This window comes from Pan paniscus, chromosome 2, assembly GCF_029289425.2.
Source record: "Pan paniscus chromosome 2, NHGRI_mPanPan1-v2.0_pri, whole genome shotgun sequence".
NCBI lineage: Eukaryota > Metazoa > Chordata > Mammalia > Primates > Hominidae > Pan > Pan paniscus.
In genome coordinates this window covers 122648516-122666611 of record NC_085926.1, presented here as the reverse complement: position 1 = coordinate 122666611, position 18096 = coordinate 122648516, and the positions used below count along the sequence as shown (strand labels likewise).

Below are 18096 nucleotides of genomic sequence, written 5' to 3'. Positions count from 1 at the left end.
GAGACTCAACTTCTCAAAAAATTTCAGCCAATCCTTTCAATTTTAGCATCCTCCTTTTACCTACTTCCAGAGGTACTTGATGCTCCTAATACCTGAGCTTTTGGGTAATTCTGCTGCAAAAATTATACTGGCCCTCATTTGACCCCATGACTGACTGACTCAGGTCTTGAAGGTCATTTATCATTCTTTCATCTGTTTTTCTGTAGAAGAAAAACATGAATTTCTGTGAAAAACATCTGTATTTCTGTGAAAATAATACTTTATTTTTGTCTCTTCTTCCAATGTCCTCATTCTTATATGCCTACTTAAAAAAATAAAATAAAATAAAATAAACCCTGCATTATAGTTTCAATGAAGTTTAGGAAGAAGTGAAAATAGATGCCTGTGTTCAACCTGCCATCTGACCTGGAGGCCTGGTACTGCTACCTTTTTATATAGCAATGGGTATAGGCAATGGGTCAGCATTTCCAGTGACAATCCCCTGCCTTCTCTATACTGCATTGTTGCCTGTATAGTTCATTCCTGGTTAAACACGCCATACTCAAGCGCCCTTTCCTTCTATGGATGTGCTGTAGGAGAGAATCTTCCTGCACTGTGGCTTTTTATAGTATTTAATTACCAGAGCACTCCTTTTAACAGAATAGTCACAAAGGCCCAGAATTCCAGATTTAGGTGTGATGAAGCAAGTCGATTGACTTCTACAGCCCTGGCACAGATATCTTTCCTGTGTCTCACATTAACATCTCCATGTATTATTTGGGCCTGGTGGGGTGGCTCACGCCTGTAATCCCAGTACTTTGGGAGGCCAAGGTGGGTGGATTGCTTGAGCTCAGGAGTTTGAGATTACCCTGGGCAACATGGTGAAATGCCGTATCTACAAAAAAATGTAAAAATTAGCTGGCTGTGATGGCTCACGCCTGTAGTCCCAGCTACTTGGGAGGTTGAGGTGGGAGGATCACTTGAGCCTGGAAGGTCGAAACTGCAGTGAGCAGTGATCATGCCACTGCACTCAAGCCTGGGCAACATAGTGAGTCCCTGTCTCAAAGAAAAAAGAAAAAAGAAAAGGAATTTCCATGTATTATTTCCATTCTGTTAATGTACAACATTTTGAAAAGATCTTCTGAAAATATAAGGACTATTCTTAGGAGAGAGGAAAAGCTTCAGGCTGTTAGAGACTTTAAAACAAAAACATCGATTACTTTTGAACAGATAAGAAAATTGATCTTCCCTTTGAGAAATATCAAATCAGCCATCTGTTTTAGCTAAAACATGACTTAACCTATGGCTAATAATAGCAAACACATGTCTCCAGGAGGAATTAACTGGGGCATCCAGGTGATGAAACCAATTTCATTTAGAACTAGCTGGGGATTTAATAGGCCCATTATTGGGGGTCATGTTTAGCTTCACAAATTTCAATATAATAAAGCAAACTAGATTTCAGTTACTAGAGCTTATTTTGGACAATAATCGATATGATGAGAAACAATATATGCTAGTAAAACAAGACCAGGCTTGGAGTTGGGGAGCCCAGAATTTGAATCCTGGCTCCACACCTCCTAGTTGTGGGGCTTTAAGAAAGTTACTTAACCTCCCTGACCCTGAGTTTCCTTTACTGAAAATATACTTCAGGCTGGGTGAGATGGGTGGCTCACACCTGTAATCCCACACTTTGGGAGACTGAGGCAGGAGGATTGCTTGAGCCCAGGAATTTGAGACCAGCCTGGGCAACATAGTGAGAACTCCATCTCTACAAAACAACAACAAAAGATTCTTTTAAAAGTTTGCCAGGTATGGTGGTGTGCACCTGTAGTCCCAGCTACTTGGAAGACTGATCATCCTCCCCGCAAGCGTGGGAGGATAGCTTCTTAGGAGATTGAGGGTGCAGTGAGCTATGATACTGCCACTGCATTCCAGCCCTGGTGACAGAGACAGACCCTGTCTCAAAAAGAGAAAAAAGAAGACAAAAAGACAATATACTCAGCCTGGTGCAATGGCTCAGGCCTGTAATCTCAGCACTTTGGGAGGCTGAGGTAGGAGGATTGCTTGAGCCCAGGAGTTCAAGACCAGCCTGGGCAACATAGCAATAACTGATCTCTATCTTTTTTTTTTAAATCTGCTCAAACAGTATCTCATAGTGTTGTATGGATTAAATTAAATAATGTTTGTGTATTAAGCAGTAGAGCTCAAACAAACAAAAATAACATTTGTATATAGTATCTGCTTAGTATCTAGAATACTATAGATACTGAGATCATCATTATCATCATCACCATTACATAAATTTCCTTGGCTTTTTTTCTTCTGTTTGGCTACACAAAGAAGACAGGAAAGGAGAGGTAGAGTTTGTTTTTGATGAAAGGTGCTGTAATGGAAGGCAGTGAATGATATTGTGACTCCTGCCTAAGACACAGGCAGAAGGACCATTTTGGTTTCCTCTACAACGTCGGTCACAACCACGTCAGTTAAAAAATGTTATGCTTCACTGAGAAATGCCAATCAGAGCTAGAGATGATGTCAATGGCCCATCGTTAGTGGGTATTCTTTTATTTATACATCCGGGGGGAAGGATCTTACGGGTGGGCAACCTGTAAGATCTACCTACATTCCCTCACACAGACCACCTGGAGACCAAAGCATGCATAGGGATGAACGCCTTTTGTTTCTTTCCCATAGACTATTTTGTGGGCCAGGTGACAGATTTTTAATTTTTCTGTTAAAAGTCATATTTTTATCTGTTTTATTTTTGAGGACACACTAAATGTTCTCTAACCAAAATACTGCAAGTGAGAAAGAGAGAGAAAGAGAAAGGTATGGAGTGTATGTGTGTGGCAGGGGGAGGATTGGGATTAGAAATACTCATAAAATAATTAATGTGCTTGGTACACGGGCAATATAGAGATGTATATCCAACAATTAGTGATTACACAGTCTTCCCAGGAACATGTGGAATTTTTTACAAAAAGTAACCATGTACTACTCATAAAGCAAGTCCAAACAAAAACCAAGGAATCAGTACCATATAGATTTTCTGACCACAATGCAAATTAAGTTAGAAATCAGTAATAAAAAGATACTTTAAAAAAACTCATACCTTTAAAAATCTCATATATATTAAAACATGTTTCCATTATAACCAGGTCAAAGAAAAATTCACAGTTGAAGACAACTACATATAACTTATAAGGAAAATACTGCATATCAAAACTCAGGACCTATAGCTAAAATTGTACTTTGAAGAAAATTTTGGGCCTTAATTTCTTATATTAGAAATGAAGAAAGGTTGACAACTGATGAATGAAGCATCCAACTTAAGAAGTTAGAAAAAGAACAGTAGAAAATACAAACGAATATTTTAGTTTTTTTCTTGCTATGGAGAGAATTGCATTTGTAAAAGAAAGAAACAACGACAACAACAAAAAGTTACTGTTCTGATGTGATGTTGCTAGGTGTTCATGAATGAAGGAATATAAAACTGTGTCATTACCTTCCAATTTCATTCAGCTCAGTGTAAGCTGAGTCAAAATTTTCCTTCCAAGAAATGGTGGCACCATCAGCAGCAGCATCTTCGGAAGAAAGAGAATCCATTTACAATATCAAGGATGTCATATAAGAATAAAGAAAAAATTAACAGAAAAGCTCCAGAGTAACCCCAAAGCAATTCTCATGACCAAATATGGAGTCTGACTCAGTGGGAAAATGCCATGATTCTCTGGAATGTTATTTTAAAAAATCATCCAAGGGGAAACTGACATGACAGAGTCAGCTTCTCTCTCCCATCTACTTAAACAAAGGGAAAACAGTACAATCAGAAATATGACTTCTGGATATTTTATAAGATAAATTTAGGAGAAAAATTTAAAAGGGATAAAAGAACACTTTGAAGACCTAGAAAAGCTCGTGAAAATCAGGGGTGTAAGGAGGATGCAGAGAGAGAAGGGAAAAGTTACAAGGTCAAGAAAGGAGAAAAGGAAAAGACATTTTAGAAATTTCTCTTTCTAACCTGAGCCATATAGCAAGACCCTGTCTCTACAAAAAAATCAAAAATTAGCCAGGTATGGTGGTGTACACTTGTAGTCCCAGCTACTCAGGAGGCTGAGGTTGGAGGATCACTTGAGCTCAGGAGGTCGAGACTGCAGTGAGCTATGATCGCGCCACTGCACTCCAGCCTGGGAGACAGAGCGAGACCCTGTCTCCAAAAAAAAAAAAAGAAAGAAAGAAAAAGAAAAAATTATCTTCTTATCCCACTCTTCTCAGGCATTAATGAGCTTATCTGGTATACTGAAGGATTTAGCTTAACCCACAATATATGCCTGAGTAGATTCTTTGGCAGTATTACCTTGTGTGATGAGTCAATTCCTTGGCAATGATTCACGCATGCGTGCGCACACACACACACACACACACAGAGCAAGCACAGCAATACGCATTTGTTTCATCTGTTGGGGACCAAGGTTCACAAATAGCAAAACACACAGCATCATCCGGGGCTGGAGCAAGTGAGCAGCCTGGGAGGAGAGGGGTCACATGAGCAGCTTGGCTCAGCTGACCCTGGAGCCAGTTCCCTCAGGTTTCCCAGAGCACAGCCTGGCTGAGACTGAAGGCGGCTTATCCATCTTGAATTCTGAGGAAAGAGAGACCCAGGGCCTAGGTTTCTGCAAGAGTCACAGGCTCGTGGGAACAAAGTCAAAGTCACCGGGAGAAAACTGGGCTGACTGTGGGACTGGAACTGGAGAGCATTTCTGGATTCAGGTGGGGGCAGAGGTGATTTAGAGGGTTTCCCAAACCCCTCTGGAGACTCCAGAATTCCCTTAACCCTAAGGCACACAGGTCCATGGTCTTTCGAGTACAGTCAGCTGCCCCCCACCCACTGCTCTCCCCAGTACACACAGACCACTCCCTTGCACTGCCCAACATCTCACCATTTGGAGATTTCTTTAGGATAGCCAAGTTTTCTCTTTCAAAATGTCCCTGGGACGAAGATGTTTTGGGCAAAATAAGAACCTTATTTGTAAAATACTCATATTTAGCTAGCTATATGTGTATCTTAGTTAATTTTTCAACAAATCTACATAAAATTATACCCATGCTGAAAAAAGAAATTCTGGGATGATTGGGGGTGAGGAAACTATGAAATCCTCATGTTGTAATGAAGTCCTTCAGCCAGGTTGCTTTTCTTTCCCCCATTTGAAGTGGGTGAGTCCCTCATGCAGGGAGGTACGTTTACGGTTGGCAGGGGTGCCCGGGTGGGAGGAGGCTTTGTATTACTGTCTCAGAAGAGGGGCAGAGAATATCCATAGGACTCGTGACTCCTGCCTGTAACTCTCCATTCCTGGGGACATACTCATTCCCCAGGGAACTTGGCAGGTGCAGGGGTAGGCATGGGTGCAGACCTAACATTTGCCCAAGATGCTTGGAGCTATACTTTACAGAAATATTCTTCTTAGTCCTCTAAAAGGTGCCTCTTGCATGGTGGCCTGACATGTCAACGTGCCCAGGAGTCTGTGACAGGCAGCCAGGTGCCTCATCCCCACTGCCTGGGGGGCCAGGGCTGGGCTGGGACTCACCATATTCTGGAAGTCGCACAAACTCCGAGGGCTCGCTGGGAAGGCTGATTCCCCAGGGGTTACTGGCACTGACTCTGAACTGATAAGGACACCCGGGACTAAGGTCTTCGATGACGAGGTAAGTGTCCAAGGTCGAAGCCACTGACTGCTGCCAGATCTGAGAACCTAGTGTACGGTTTCCCAGGAGAGGGAAAGAGAAAAGCCAAAGGGATATTGTTTCAAAGACCTTCAGCAAACAAAGACAGGAAAATAGACACATTCAATTCAAGGGATGCTTGTGGTTACCGTGTCAGGCTCTGAAAGCCTGTAGGCTAACTATAGTAGTTTGGGTTCAGTTTCCTAAATGACGGAATAAATGGTGAGAGGCGTGGAAGAAGCTGGCCTATAGATTCTGTTCACTTTCAAATGTGCAAGTGCCAGAGTAAAAAGACATAGATAATACAGAATTTACAGGGGACACATGGCAAACTTTTAATAAGGCCAGAAGAGTATATTTTTAGTTAATAACATGAGAGAAAATATGCATTTGGAAATGGAAACAAAATGGAAAGTAACATGTATTGAACACTACGTACACGTAAAATACTGTGGAAGGTGTTTTCAACATAATTCTCTCATAGTTAAATGAGATTTAAGACAGAAAGTTAATTCTGTCTTAAATCCACAGAAACCCAGTGAGGTAGAGACCGCTAATCTTACTTTACAGATGTAGAAACTGAGCCTCAGAAATATTGAACAATTTGCCCAAGAGAACTTAGTTAATGAGCTGAACTATGAACTGGATAATGCTAAGGTAAACATGAACTTTGTAAAATGTGTCTCCCAGCTCACTATTAATACTTTTGTGCTAACCTGGGAGACACAAGAGTGAACAGCTTAAGAAGGATGCAGAAATAAATGGGTTTATAACTGCATAGGGCCTGTTTAATAAGAAAGAAGGAGAAAGAAGAGTTAAAATAATAAGCATAATGGAAAGTAGAATAAAACAAATGGTTTTGGTTCGGGGGATAGGGTAGCAAGCACTTGCTTTCAGTTCAATTGTGTAATTCCTAACGTTATTCAGAGTAATTGTGTTATTACTGTGAATAACTGTAGTTGTGTTATTAACAATTAGAGCTATCTGGCAGCTTCTTATTTTAACTAATTCTTCTTGCTAACTAGATGGAAGTCTCAGTTGTTTCTAACTGCTGAAGAAATATATTCACTTTTAGCATGTAAATGTAACAAATTTTAACAGTTTAAATTGCACAATTTTAAATGGCACAATTAAAAAATATATATTGTCTTAATTTTATCTGGGGATAGGGGGTGTAGAACTCCACCCGTACTACACTAGTTATTTCTCTGGGAGAAAGATCACAAATTATCCAAGTAGACATCTGGGTTCTAGTGCTAGCTCTGCCTCTCACTAACTATAATCTTGTGTTTGTTAACTTTCTTTAGGCCTCAGCCTCCCGCTCTGTAAAATGGGCTTGATCATCCCTGTCTGGGTGATCGAGCATGTTAAGTAGGGATATATGCATGAAGACACCTTGAAACCTGCCCTGGGTCATAAATATGTCAGGGAGGTTTGGATCATCTTAGCCAAAACAGCTGCTCGACATCTGGGATCAGAAGGCAGCTGTAATCTGGCACTGAGGCCTCTGTGCTGAGTTGGAAGACACAACAAGGAACAACTTCTGAAAGATGAGGAGGCTAGTATGTTCACAATTCTGAAGGACCTCCTAGAGACGAAGAGAAGACAGAAAAACAAGAGCAGGAGGCCGGGCGCGGTGGCTTACGCCTGTAATCCCAGCACTTCCGGAGGCTGAGGCAAGTGGACTGTTTGCGCTCAGGAGTTTCACAGCAGCCAGCAGCCTGGGCAGCATAGTGAGACCCTGTCTCTACTAAAAATACAAAAATTAGCCGGGTGTGGTGGTGTGCGCTTTAGTCCCAGCTACTCAGGAGGCTGAGCTGGGAGGTTGGCTTGAGCCCAGGAGGTGGAGGCTGCAGTGAGCCCACGTTGCACCACTGCACTCCAGCCTGGGTTGATGGAGCCAAACCCTGTCTCAAAAAAAATAAACAATAAAAATAAAGGAAAATAAAAGTGGCTCATGCCTGTAATCCCAGCACTTTGGGAGGCCAAGGTGGGAGGATCACGTTAGCCCTGGCGTTTGAGACCAGCCTGGGCAACATAGCCATAGCCCGTCTCTATTCAAATTTTTGAAAAAATGGTTAGCATGGTAAATTTTATTATGTGTGTTTTACTGCAATTTTAAAAATAAATGTTTTAAAAGAAGAGAAAAGAAAAAGAAGAGCAGGAGATAGTGCACCTTCCTCTCTGTACTCCACAGTGTAACCAGAAATAGTGCAGTTTCCTGTGCTGGAGGGGGGCAGCCAGCGGAGAATCACGGAGGTGCAGCTTCTCTCCTGGGCAATGGGGCGGTTAGGGGCTGCTGGAACACCTATGGAGACAGAAATCAGGATCAGGTGCTATTTCTGCAGAACTTGGCATTTTACACCAAGGTATAAGTCATCTAGGAAACATTACCTAACCCATGTCGCAATTTTTTCCTGTGACCTTCTCCACCAAGTGGCATACCTTTCTCCAGGCCCAAGGCAGATGTGGGAGACACACCATGCTGTCTGAAGTTCTTCCTCGGGCTAAATACTGCACCCTGAAGATAAAGCTTGGCCAGGGAACTAACATGTAGGTTTATGGTAGGCCACAGACAGCTCTTAGCAAAGATTCGTTCTCGTCTCATTTGCCAGAACTTTATTTTTGAATTTTTACAATGGACATTTTCTCCCCCAGGTTGCAGGGAGCCCTTATAATGTTCACTTAAAACGTAGGGCCAGGTGTGCTGGCTGACGCCTATAATCCTAGCACTTTGGGATGCCAAGGCAGGAGGATCACTTGAGCCCAGGAGTTCGAGACTCCATCACTACAAAAAGTTTAAAAAATGAGCTGGGCATGGTGGCACATGCCTATAGTCCTAGCTAGTTGGAAGGCTGAGGTGGGAGGATAGCTTGAGCCTGGGAGGTTGAGGCTGCAGTGAGTGGTGTCATGCTACTACACTCCAGCCTGAGCGACAGAGCAAGACCCTGTCTCAAGAAAAAATAAAGTTTGAGTAACACAAATTGATAGAGACAGAAAGTAGAGCAGTGGTGGCCAAGAAGCACTGGGGAGGAGGGAATGGGGAGTCATTGTTTAACAGGTACAGATGCAGTTTCAGAAAGATGGGAAGATGAAAAAGTTCTGTGGATGGATGGTGGTGATGGTAACCCAAAAATGTGGATGTACTTAATGCCACTGAACTGTACACTTATTTATTTTTAAGCTGTACATTTAAGATGGTTAAGATGGGATGGGCACAGTGGCTCATGCCTGTAATCCCAGCACTTTGGGAGGTCAAGACGGGAGGATTGCGTTAGCCTTGGAGTTTGAGGCCAGCCTGGGCAACATAGCGAGACCCTGTCTCTATTTGAATTTTTAAAAAAATCGTTAAGATGGTAAATTTTATTGTGTGTTTTACTGAAATTTAAAAAATAAATGTTTTAAAAAGTATTGTAGAAAACACAGCAAAATCCCATCTCTACAAAAAATGCAAAAAAAATTTGCGAGGCATGGTGGTGCATGTCCAGCTAATCGGGAGGCTGAGGTGGTTGGATTGCTTGAGCCTGGGAGGTCAAGGCTGCCATGAACAGAGATCATGCCTGGGCAGCAGAGCAAGAACCTGTCTAAAAATATATATATATTTCAAAAGGTTTGACTAACAAAGAGGCTGTACCTTGCACTTTGACTGTTGCAGACGTTGATGTGGTCCCGTGGTCATTTGTTGCTATGCAGGTATAAATCCCACTGTCTTGGGGCATCAGATTACAGATCTTCAGGGTGATTTCTCCAGAATCACTAGGGACACCAAAAGGATGCTCTTCAGACTCCAGTAATGAGACACTTGACTGCTGGGTAAAATCCCATAGGGTTGGCCCATGGTGTGCTGAGCTGAGAGTCCTCAGGCCCAAGGTCAGTCCCTGGTCTGTGAGCTACCTACCACCCTGTCTCTCTACATCCCCAGTTCCTTATATGGAAAAAAATTTTCTGGCCATGCCCATCTCTCAAGTTTGTTGTACATGAGGGATAAAATAAGGAATAAAATGACATAAGAATTAGAGCATTGTTTGAAATATATAAAGTTGTATGCAAGTTCTGGCTCATAGTATTATTAGTATTATTACCACTAGCAACTTTGTCCTAGAATATTTTCAGTTTCACAGATCGAAAATGAATGATGGAAAAAAAAAAAAAGGAAAGACTCAAGAATAAAAATATTTTAAGTATTTCAAATTCTAGATGTGGGATCCTCAAAATAATTAAGTGAATTTCTAAGAAAGAGTAAATTCCATCACCTAAATGATAACTTCACCATTCATCCCAATATAAGGTCCAGGAATATCCCCAGGGGAGAACTGCTCTGAAATACAGAAGTCACAGTCAGCTCTGCCCCTTCCCTAGGGTTATGATATCCCCTGGCGCTTTTCATGATCCTCACCAACCACTGCCTCTCACACTAGGCTTCTTGGACCCACTGATATTTTATGACCTGGCCTCTTTATGGTCTCTGCTGGGAATACCAAGGAATGATGGTCTTCTTCTTTTTCACACACACACAAATTAAGTCAATGAATGAAAGTTTCTTGATTCTAGGTGCTTCTTCCACTAATGTTTCTCAAGCATCTAGGGCTTGCTACCACTTGTCCACTGTAAGCAACAGTACACAGTCCAATTCATAGTTAGTAACAATAAATGCTGACACAATGATTGGGAGGCAGTCAGCTAAGTTTTGTTAAATGGACTCTGTGTGTAGAAACATCCTTGCGGCTTGATTTTCTATTGCACATTTTGGAATGAGTCGTTTCTTTTTCTAATAACACTGTTCTTAGGTGAGGAATTAAACATCTCACTGTTTCACAGCATCCTGAAAGGCACAAAAAATGTCAGGATGTCCAGATGTGAGGATTACATTTTTACTACAGGTCTGGAGCCTTCGCCACTTAAATCAGAAGTCTAAATCTTCTGACTTAGAGATTCACTTGGGGATCTGTAGGGAAAGATCATCTACCAGGGTGAATGTAAGGCAGTGACTGTAAAAACTCTTCATAAGTATGGTGCATGCTTGACTTGAGATATAAAGGTTTATGTTTTTCCCTATTTGTTTAATGTGGGTCCGGAGCACAGTCTTTACAAACCATTCTGTTGATCCCAGGTATGTCTACGTGGTGCTGAGCACCGTGGGAAATGTGTGCTGGTGCTGCTGCAGGTGTACATCAGGCTGCAGCGTGAGTGGCAGAGGCTCTGACTAACACTTGAGTCTCCTCAGTCTCTCTCTAATCAAGTCCAAGTGTTTGCCCAAGAACAGGCTCCAGGACAGCTATTCTCTTGCAGAGCCCAGTCACCAGAGCAGAAGTTGCACCCCAGATTCAGCCTCTCAGTGCTGTGTCAAGGGGCTGCTGTTGCTGATGTTAGGGCAATCAGCTTACCAAGAGGAGACGGTGTATGTGGCTGAGCTGTTATCAGTGTCAAGGATGTTCTGGTCTGGACCCTTCCAAGTGATGGTGGGCTTTGGCCGCCCACAGACTTTGCACTGCAGTATCACTGTGTCCCCAAGCAAGCAGGTCACATCCACCAAGGGCACAAGGAATTCTGGGGCCACTGTGATCAAATCAACATACATTAACATCATTCAGAGCAAATTTAGAATAAAACGGCCATTTTGTTTTAACACACCACTCTCATTTCCCACCCATGTCATGTAATGATTCAAATAACCTTCAGTATAACACTGGTGAGTCATCTGGGTCTCTTTAAAAAGTGTTTAAAAGTGATAACTGTTTATTATAGAAAAAAATAGTAAATATAAACAGAAAGAAAGAAAAGCTCCATAATGTCATAATCCAGAGATAATTACTGTAAGCATTCTGGTATATACCCTTTTGGGCTTTATATAAACAGACTTCTTATAAAACTTGGATCCCATTATACATATTGCAAGTCTTTTTCATCTAATAATTTATCATAAACCTCTTTCCTTGTCCATTGATACAGAACTATATCACCATTGCTTACAGCCAGTGCTTTAATGCTGGATTAACTATAATTTATTTAACCAATCCCCATGTTTCCAATTCTAACGCTTTTTAACTCACCTTCTTGGATGAAATTTGGATTTAAGATCTGAAAAACAAAAAGAAACAGAAAATTGCTTGAATCCTAAACTACTAAAAGAGAACAAGGGACTTCACCGTATTGAGTAAAAAGAGTACAATTTAGGGAGATGAGGCCTGGAGCCCAACTTCCCACTGTGTTGTGACTGTATTACTGTCACATTAGTAAAACCTCTCTTTAGCAACAATTGGCACTTGGTTTACTCTGTCTAATCCAGTTGTTCACATTCCTGCCTGGCAGCGTGCGGCCCCAGGCAGGTTTATTGTAACTTGGAGCTCTGCTAGCAGAGGTCTTTCTGTCCTCCCTCTTCTCAGTTGCTTTTCTTCCCTTCACAGGCAGAAAACCCACTCTCTTGGTCATTATGCACACAAGCAATGTGGTGGCACTGATTCTTCCTAGCATCATAAACTCAAAACTAGAGGACCTGAGACCTATCAAACTGGAAGGGTCATTGAAATTCACTAATACAGTGGATTCCTTCCAAATGTCCTCCCTTTACCCTTTGCTCATCCCCAGGCAGGGGAAACGACTCTTCAAGCAGCTAAACACAGAGCTTCTCTGGATGAAGGGGAATAAGAGAAGTCATCTGTCTCTTCTTTCTCAAGCATGATCTCCTATAGCCCAGGCCTGCATGGGGCAACTTGAAGCCACTGACCCAACCATTCCAACCCTTTCCACTTCATAGGTGAGAAAATGAATACTAAGTGACTAAGCCGACTAACTCTGGTCACAAAGCTGGTTCAAGGGAGGAACTGACAGGGCTCTTGGTATATACCATGCTGCCTGCCTCAGGACACCTTGGAGATTTCACAGTAGGGAAAACATTTTAGCCAACTAGCCATTCTGGAAAGCTACATCTTCTTGAGAAGATGGTCACTTTTCCTCCCATCTTTTGTATTACCACTAATCATGCATGTCCAGACTCTACAGCCTGGCATTGTTTTAAAAAAGCATGGACTTTGGAGACAGGCTGAGGTCATCTGTTTTGTTTAATGTGATTGTATGTTAATTACATAATAACTGATGTTCCACTATAATATGGGGATAAATAATACCTAGTGTAAAGTGTTATCACAAAGATTAAATAAAATCTTGTACATCAAGTGCTTAGCACAATGCCCGGCAAATAACAGGTACTCAATACCTATTTAAATAAAGATGATCTCATTTTAATCATCTTCCTTCTGCTAAGCAGACTGTTATTAAAGTGGCTTATCTTTAATAGCTTATTTGGCAAAATTCTTCTTTCCTTTATCATGAAGCCAGAAAACTCACAAGCCTTACAAAATAGCCCAACTGGGTCCTCTGCACTTATTTCCCTGTATGTATGCATATCTTTGTGAACATGCATGGTTTCTGTGTGTTCTTCCCTTATAGAGGAATCCATATAAACCCTTTGGAAGAAAGACATTATTTCCTTCTTTGCGTTCCCCTTTGCAAATCAAGTGCCTGCTTATACCACCTAGGTTTTGTAAAAAGTGGGCTGCAGAAAACCCTTGTGAAGCCAAGTTCTGGGCTGAGTGCCCCAACTCTGGCCATTGCAATGCCCTCTGCTAGTCTCAAAAGGCCACTTACACCTCTGCTTAGCCTATCTTTAAATCAGTGGTTCTCAACGCCTGACCTGGGCAGCCTTAAAAACACGAGAGGCTAATGCCTGGGCCTCATGCCTAGAGATTCTGTTTTAATTGGTGTGAGGTGGGGCCTGGGCATTGGGATTTTTTTTTAACTCTCTAAAGCGAATCAACATGCAGCCTTGTTTAATGAACCTGATGAAAGTCCCCCTCTATTCCAGGGAACTGATCTTGGATAAACCAACTTCCTGCCCCGGAGGCTTTTCTGGGGTGGGATGGGGGAGTGGATGAGAACATCTGGTAGAACCTACTGCATTTCCCACACCTAAAAGAGTCCTCTGTGTGAAAAGGTTTCGAGGCATGGCATGGGGAAGGATGTAAAGGGTTGCTCCACTCAAACTATTAAATCAACCATGAGCAGCACTGCATCACCTGTAGGGGAGCGCTAAAGAGGCCAAGCATTTCTCTCCCTGATTTGGATAAGGCAGGGAGAATGGCATCCCAGTCAGTCATTTGACAGTCAAAGAAAAGAAGGCTAAGAATATTTTCTAAATGTTACCAGTGGTTATCTCAGTGTGGTAGGTTTAAGGGTGGCTTTGTCCCCATTCAAAAAATATTAACTGAACTTGTCATCCTCTCTAAGTACAGTTTTGTGGGTAGAGAAATACTAAGACATAGGCTCTACCCTTGGGATTTATAAAGCATCTTAATTTGGGGTGACTGTTGTTTCCTTTCTTTTCTTATGTGGGCTTCCCAAATATTCTGCAGTCAGCATGTTTCGCTTTCTTTATTTTATTTATTTATTTATTTTGAGACGGAGTTTCACTCTTCTTGCCCGGGCTGGAGTACAATGGTGTGATCTCAGCTCACCACAACTTCCGCCTCCCGGGTTCAAGTGATTCCCCTGCCTCAGCCTCCCGAGTAGCTGGGATTACAGGCATGCGCCACCATGCCCAGCTAATTCTGTATTTTTAGTAGAGACGGGGTTTCGCCACGTTGGTCAGGCTGGTCTTGAACTCCTGACCTCAGGTGATCCGCCTGCCTCGGCCTCCCAAAGTGCTGAGATTACAGGCATGAACCACCACACCCGGACTCACTTTCTTAATAATTATTTTTGAAGGAAAAATACAGCACGGTCAAACCTATTAGACTATAAGCTCTTCAAAGACAGGAAGTATTTGTCACTCACCTTTGTACCTCAGGGCCCTAGCCCAGGGTCTGTCACATAAAGGGTATTTAATAAATGTTGGTGAATACATATTTGACCTTTGACTTCATTTCAGACCTTCCAAGAACTTAGGACTGGTTCGTAAATAGAATCTCAGAATAGGACCAAGAGGACCAATGTTATTAGTCATATACCCAAAATACTTAGTTCTGGGTATATGACTAATAATACTTGACTAGAGCCTGTTGGGAAACACAGATGGACGCAAACTTTTTAGAAAATGATTTTACTACAACGTAATCCATAGCTTCTGAGAGAGGACGTTCTTAGCAGCACGCTGCGCAGAAGAGTGTAAGCTTGGGGAGCAGACAGAGCATGTAGTATCCAGACTCAGGGCCAGACATTCTCCCTCACCTTGGGCAACATTCTTAAGCAACTCCTGCCTCAGTTTTAGCTATACACTGGGGATAAAAATGCCCACCTGGAAGGGTTGTTGGATGTAAGAACTCAATTTATTTGATGAAGAGGTACTGAGCTGACCCTTGGTGAGGTGGTAGTGACCAGGCAGGGAGTAAGGCAGGCGTGCTCTCTACCCTCAGTGGGCCAACAGTCTAGTGGGAAAGACGGAATTCAACAACATCTGCATTTGATGCAGCGCCTGACAGATGTTAATGACCAGCTTTCAACAAACATGGAACGTTACACTGTCCCCCATGCTGCCCCCACGCCATCAGAAGGACTCTAGGGTGGAAATGATTTGATAATACCACTAACTTTGTTCAGTGGCCTGTGCTTCCCATCATGATGGGAATCCACAAGGAAGCAGGGCATGGAGTCCATGCCAGGGGTCTCACAGAGAAGAAAGCTGACAAAATGGAAGAGACAAGTAGCAGGCTTATATGCTATACAATTTTAAGTAGGGCTTCATAAACCTACACTGTGGTACTTATAAAACCTACACTTTTATAAGAAAATGCCCCAAAGTGCTGCTTAAAGAACTTCTTGCCTTGTTCCTCTTTTTCATCACATAACCCTAACTGTGCTAAGTATATTTATTACTAAACAGACACACTTTAAAAAAGCAAATATTGGCTGGGCACGGTGGCTCACACCTGTAATCCTAGCACTTTGGGAGGCTGAGGTGGGTGGATCACTTGAGGTCAAGAGTTCAAGACCAGCCTGGCCAACATGGCGAAACCCTGTTTCGACTACAAATACAAAAATTAGCCAGGCGTGTTCCTGCCACACATAGGTGTGGCAGGTGCCTGTAATCCCAGCTACTAGGGAGGCTGAAGCACAAGAATCACTTGAACCTGGCAGGCGGAGGTTGCAGTGAGCCAAGATCATGCCATTGCACTCTAGCCTGGGTGACAGAGTGAGACCCTGTCTCAAAATAAAATAAATAAAATAAAATGCAAATATTGGCCAAGTGCAGTGTCTCATGCCTGTAATCCCAGCACTTTGAGAGGTCAAGGTGGGAGGATTGCTTGAGACCAGGAGTTTGAGACCAGTCTGAGCAACACGAGTTGTCACTACAAACATTTTTAAAATTAGTTGGGCATAGTCCTAGCTACTTCAGAGACTGAGGTGGGATGATCACTTGAAACCAGGAGGTTGAGGCTGCAGTGAGCCATGATTGCACCACTGCACTCCAGTCTGGGCGACAGAGCGACCTTGCCCTGGGCGACCTTGCCTCAGAAAAAAAAAAACAAAAAAAAACCTTTTTCTTTTTTTGAGACAGAGTCTCCCTCTGTCACCCAGACTGGAGTGCAGTGGTGTGATCTCAGCTCACTGCAACCTCCGCCTCCTGGGTTCAAGTCATTCTCATGCCTCAGACTCCTGAGTAGCTGGGATTACAGGCACATGCCACCACACCTGGCCAATTTTTTGTAGTTTTAGAAGAAAGAGAAAAAATGAGGGAGGAATCTTCTATGACCGTAGTCCAGAGTCAAAGTTAGAAAAAAAACATTAGTGCGGACCTTGCCCAGGCTCTTGGTCCTTGCTGGAGGATTTTAAATTAAAGGACTGAGTAGAGACAGGATAGATAGAGAGGTGGAGAGCAAAGATAAGCAGGTAGGCCTTTGATGTCAATGACAAAGTTTCACGATGCTTTTCCTAAGACCCTCCCACTTTGCTGAATGCTATGATGGAACAAGCACTGGAATAAAATTCAAGAGCTCTCGGAGCCCGTCCTCTGTCACTGTGATCTTAACACTTCACTTCCCTATCTCACCTAGGAAATGGGGATACATAACATTTGCTCTGCACTTCCTCCAGGGTTTTGGAGGAGCACATGAAGGAGTTTGTGAGTAGCTTATGCGAACTTCAAGTAATCCGCCCGCCTGGGCCTCCCAAAGTGCTGGGATTACAGGTGTGAGCCACCATGCCCAAACAAAAGCAAATATTCCTAATTTGAGTGTAGTCCTTAGCAGAGACACTGGAAAGAAAGATTGCGAATAAGACTTAATTACAGGTTCTCCATCCGGAAGGGACTCATGAAAGCCTTTGGTCTTCATTCTTCTGCCTTTCGGCTGGCCCAGGTGAGGACAGCCCACCTTGACACAAGGTGTGGCTGATAATGGTAATAGCATCACTGATTTGGGTAGCATTATGTGGTTCGCATAAGCTACTCACAAACTCCTTCATGTGCTCCTCCAAAACCCTGGAGGAAGTGCAGAGCAAATGTTACGTATCCCCATTTCCTAGGTGAGATAGGGAAGTGAAGTGTTAAGATCACAGTGACAGAGGACGGGCTCCGAGAGCTCTTGAATTTTATTCCAGTGCTCGTTCCATCATAGCATTCAGCAAAGTGGGAGGGTCTTAGGAAAAGCATTGTGAAACTTTGTCATTGACATCAAAGGCCTACCTGCTTATCTTTGCTCTCCACCTCTCTATCTATCCTGTCTCTACTCAGTCCTTTAATTTAAAATCCTCCAGCAAGGACCAAGAGCCTGGGCAAGATCCACACTAATGTTTTTTTTCTAACTTTGACTCTGGACTACGGTCATAGAAGATTCCTCCCTCATTTTTTCTCTTTCTTCTTTGAAGCAAATCAGAGTACGAACTGGAGGAGAACACCCTTTTCACACAGTAGACTAATTACCGATATATTTGTCTGTGGCTCCCTATGGACTGCAGGGCCCATGAGGACAAGGACCATATTGTTTTATTTATTATTACTTTTTATTTATATTCTTAAATTTTTTATTTTCTCTTTTTTTGAATTCTAATGGGCCATATTGTTCGCTAGTATTGCCTCCAAGCTTAGCATGATACCTGGCACATATGTGCTCTGTTGATATTTGTCAAATCAATGAAAAGCTAAAGTGGTGGGATCCTAATTTTGGGGAGGAGAGCTGAGAAAATGTCCTGCCATGAACTTGCTCAGGAATCTAATCAGTCAATGTCTGAGATGTAGCCAATAGTGATCTTCCTCCTCTGCACTCTTCTAGGGGCTGTAGGTACCTCTAAGTCTCTGACCATGAACTGCTAAGTACCATAACGTCTTACTGAACTGTATTTGCCCTACCAGACTTGTGAACCTTTTGAAGGTAGTAACCCTTTCCCATCTTTTATGCACCATCA

At 42.6% G+C, this 18096-nt stretch overlaps 1 protein-coding gene across 15 annotated transcripts in view; it reads right to left on the bottom strand.

Annotated features, from left to right (window-relative positions):
- The window catches only part of KALRN (kalirin RhoGEF kinase), a 692638-nt gene that overhangs the window by 20758 nt on the left and 653784 nt on the right, over nucleotides 1-18096 (bottom strand). For all 15 annotated transcript variants that reach the window (XM_034957211.2, XM_034957212.2, XM_034957221.2 and 12 more), the window contains 6 exons: nucleotides 11754-11781; nucleotides 11088-11259; nucleotides 9338-9459; nucleotides 7880-8011; nucleotides 5568-5732; nucleotides 3488-3566 (listed from right to left, as the gene is read on the bottom strand). In XM_034957211.2, the coding sequence (XP_034813102.1) occupies nucleotides 3488-3566; nucleotides 5568-5732; nucleotides 7880-8011; nucleotides 9338-9459; nucleotides 11088-11259; nucleotides 11754-11781 (698 nt within the window). The remainder of the gene's footprint in view (nucleotides 1-3487; nucleotides 3567-5567; nucleotides 5733-7879; nucleotides 8012-9337; nucleotides 9460-11087; nucleotides 11260-11753; nucleotides 11782-18096) is intronic.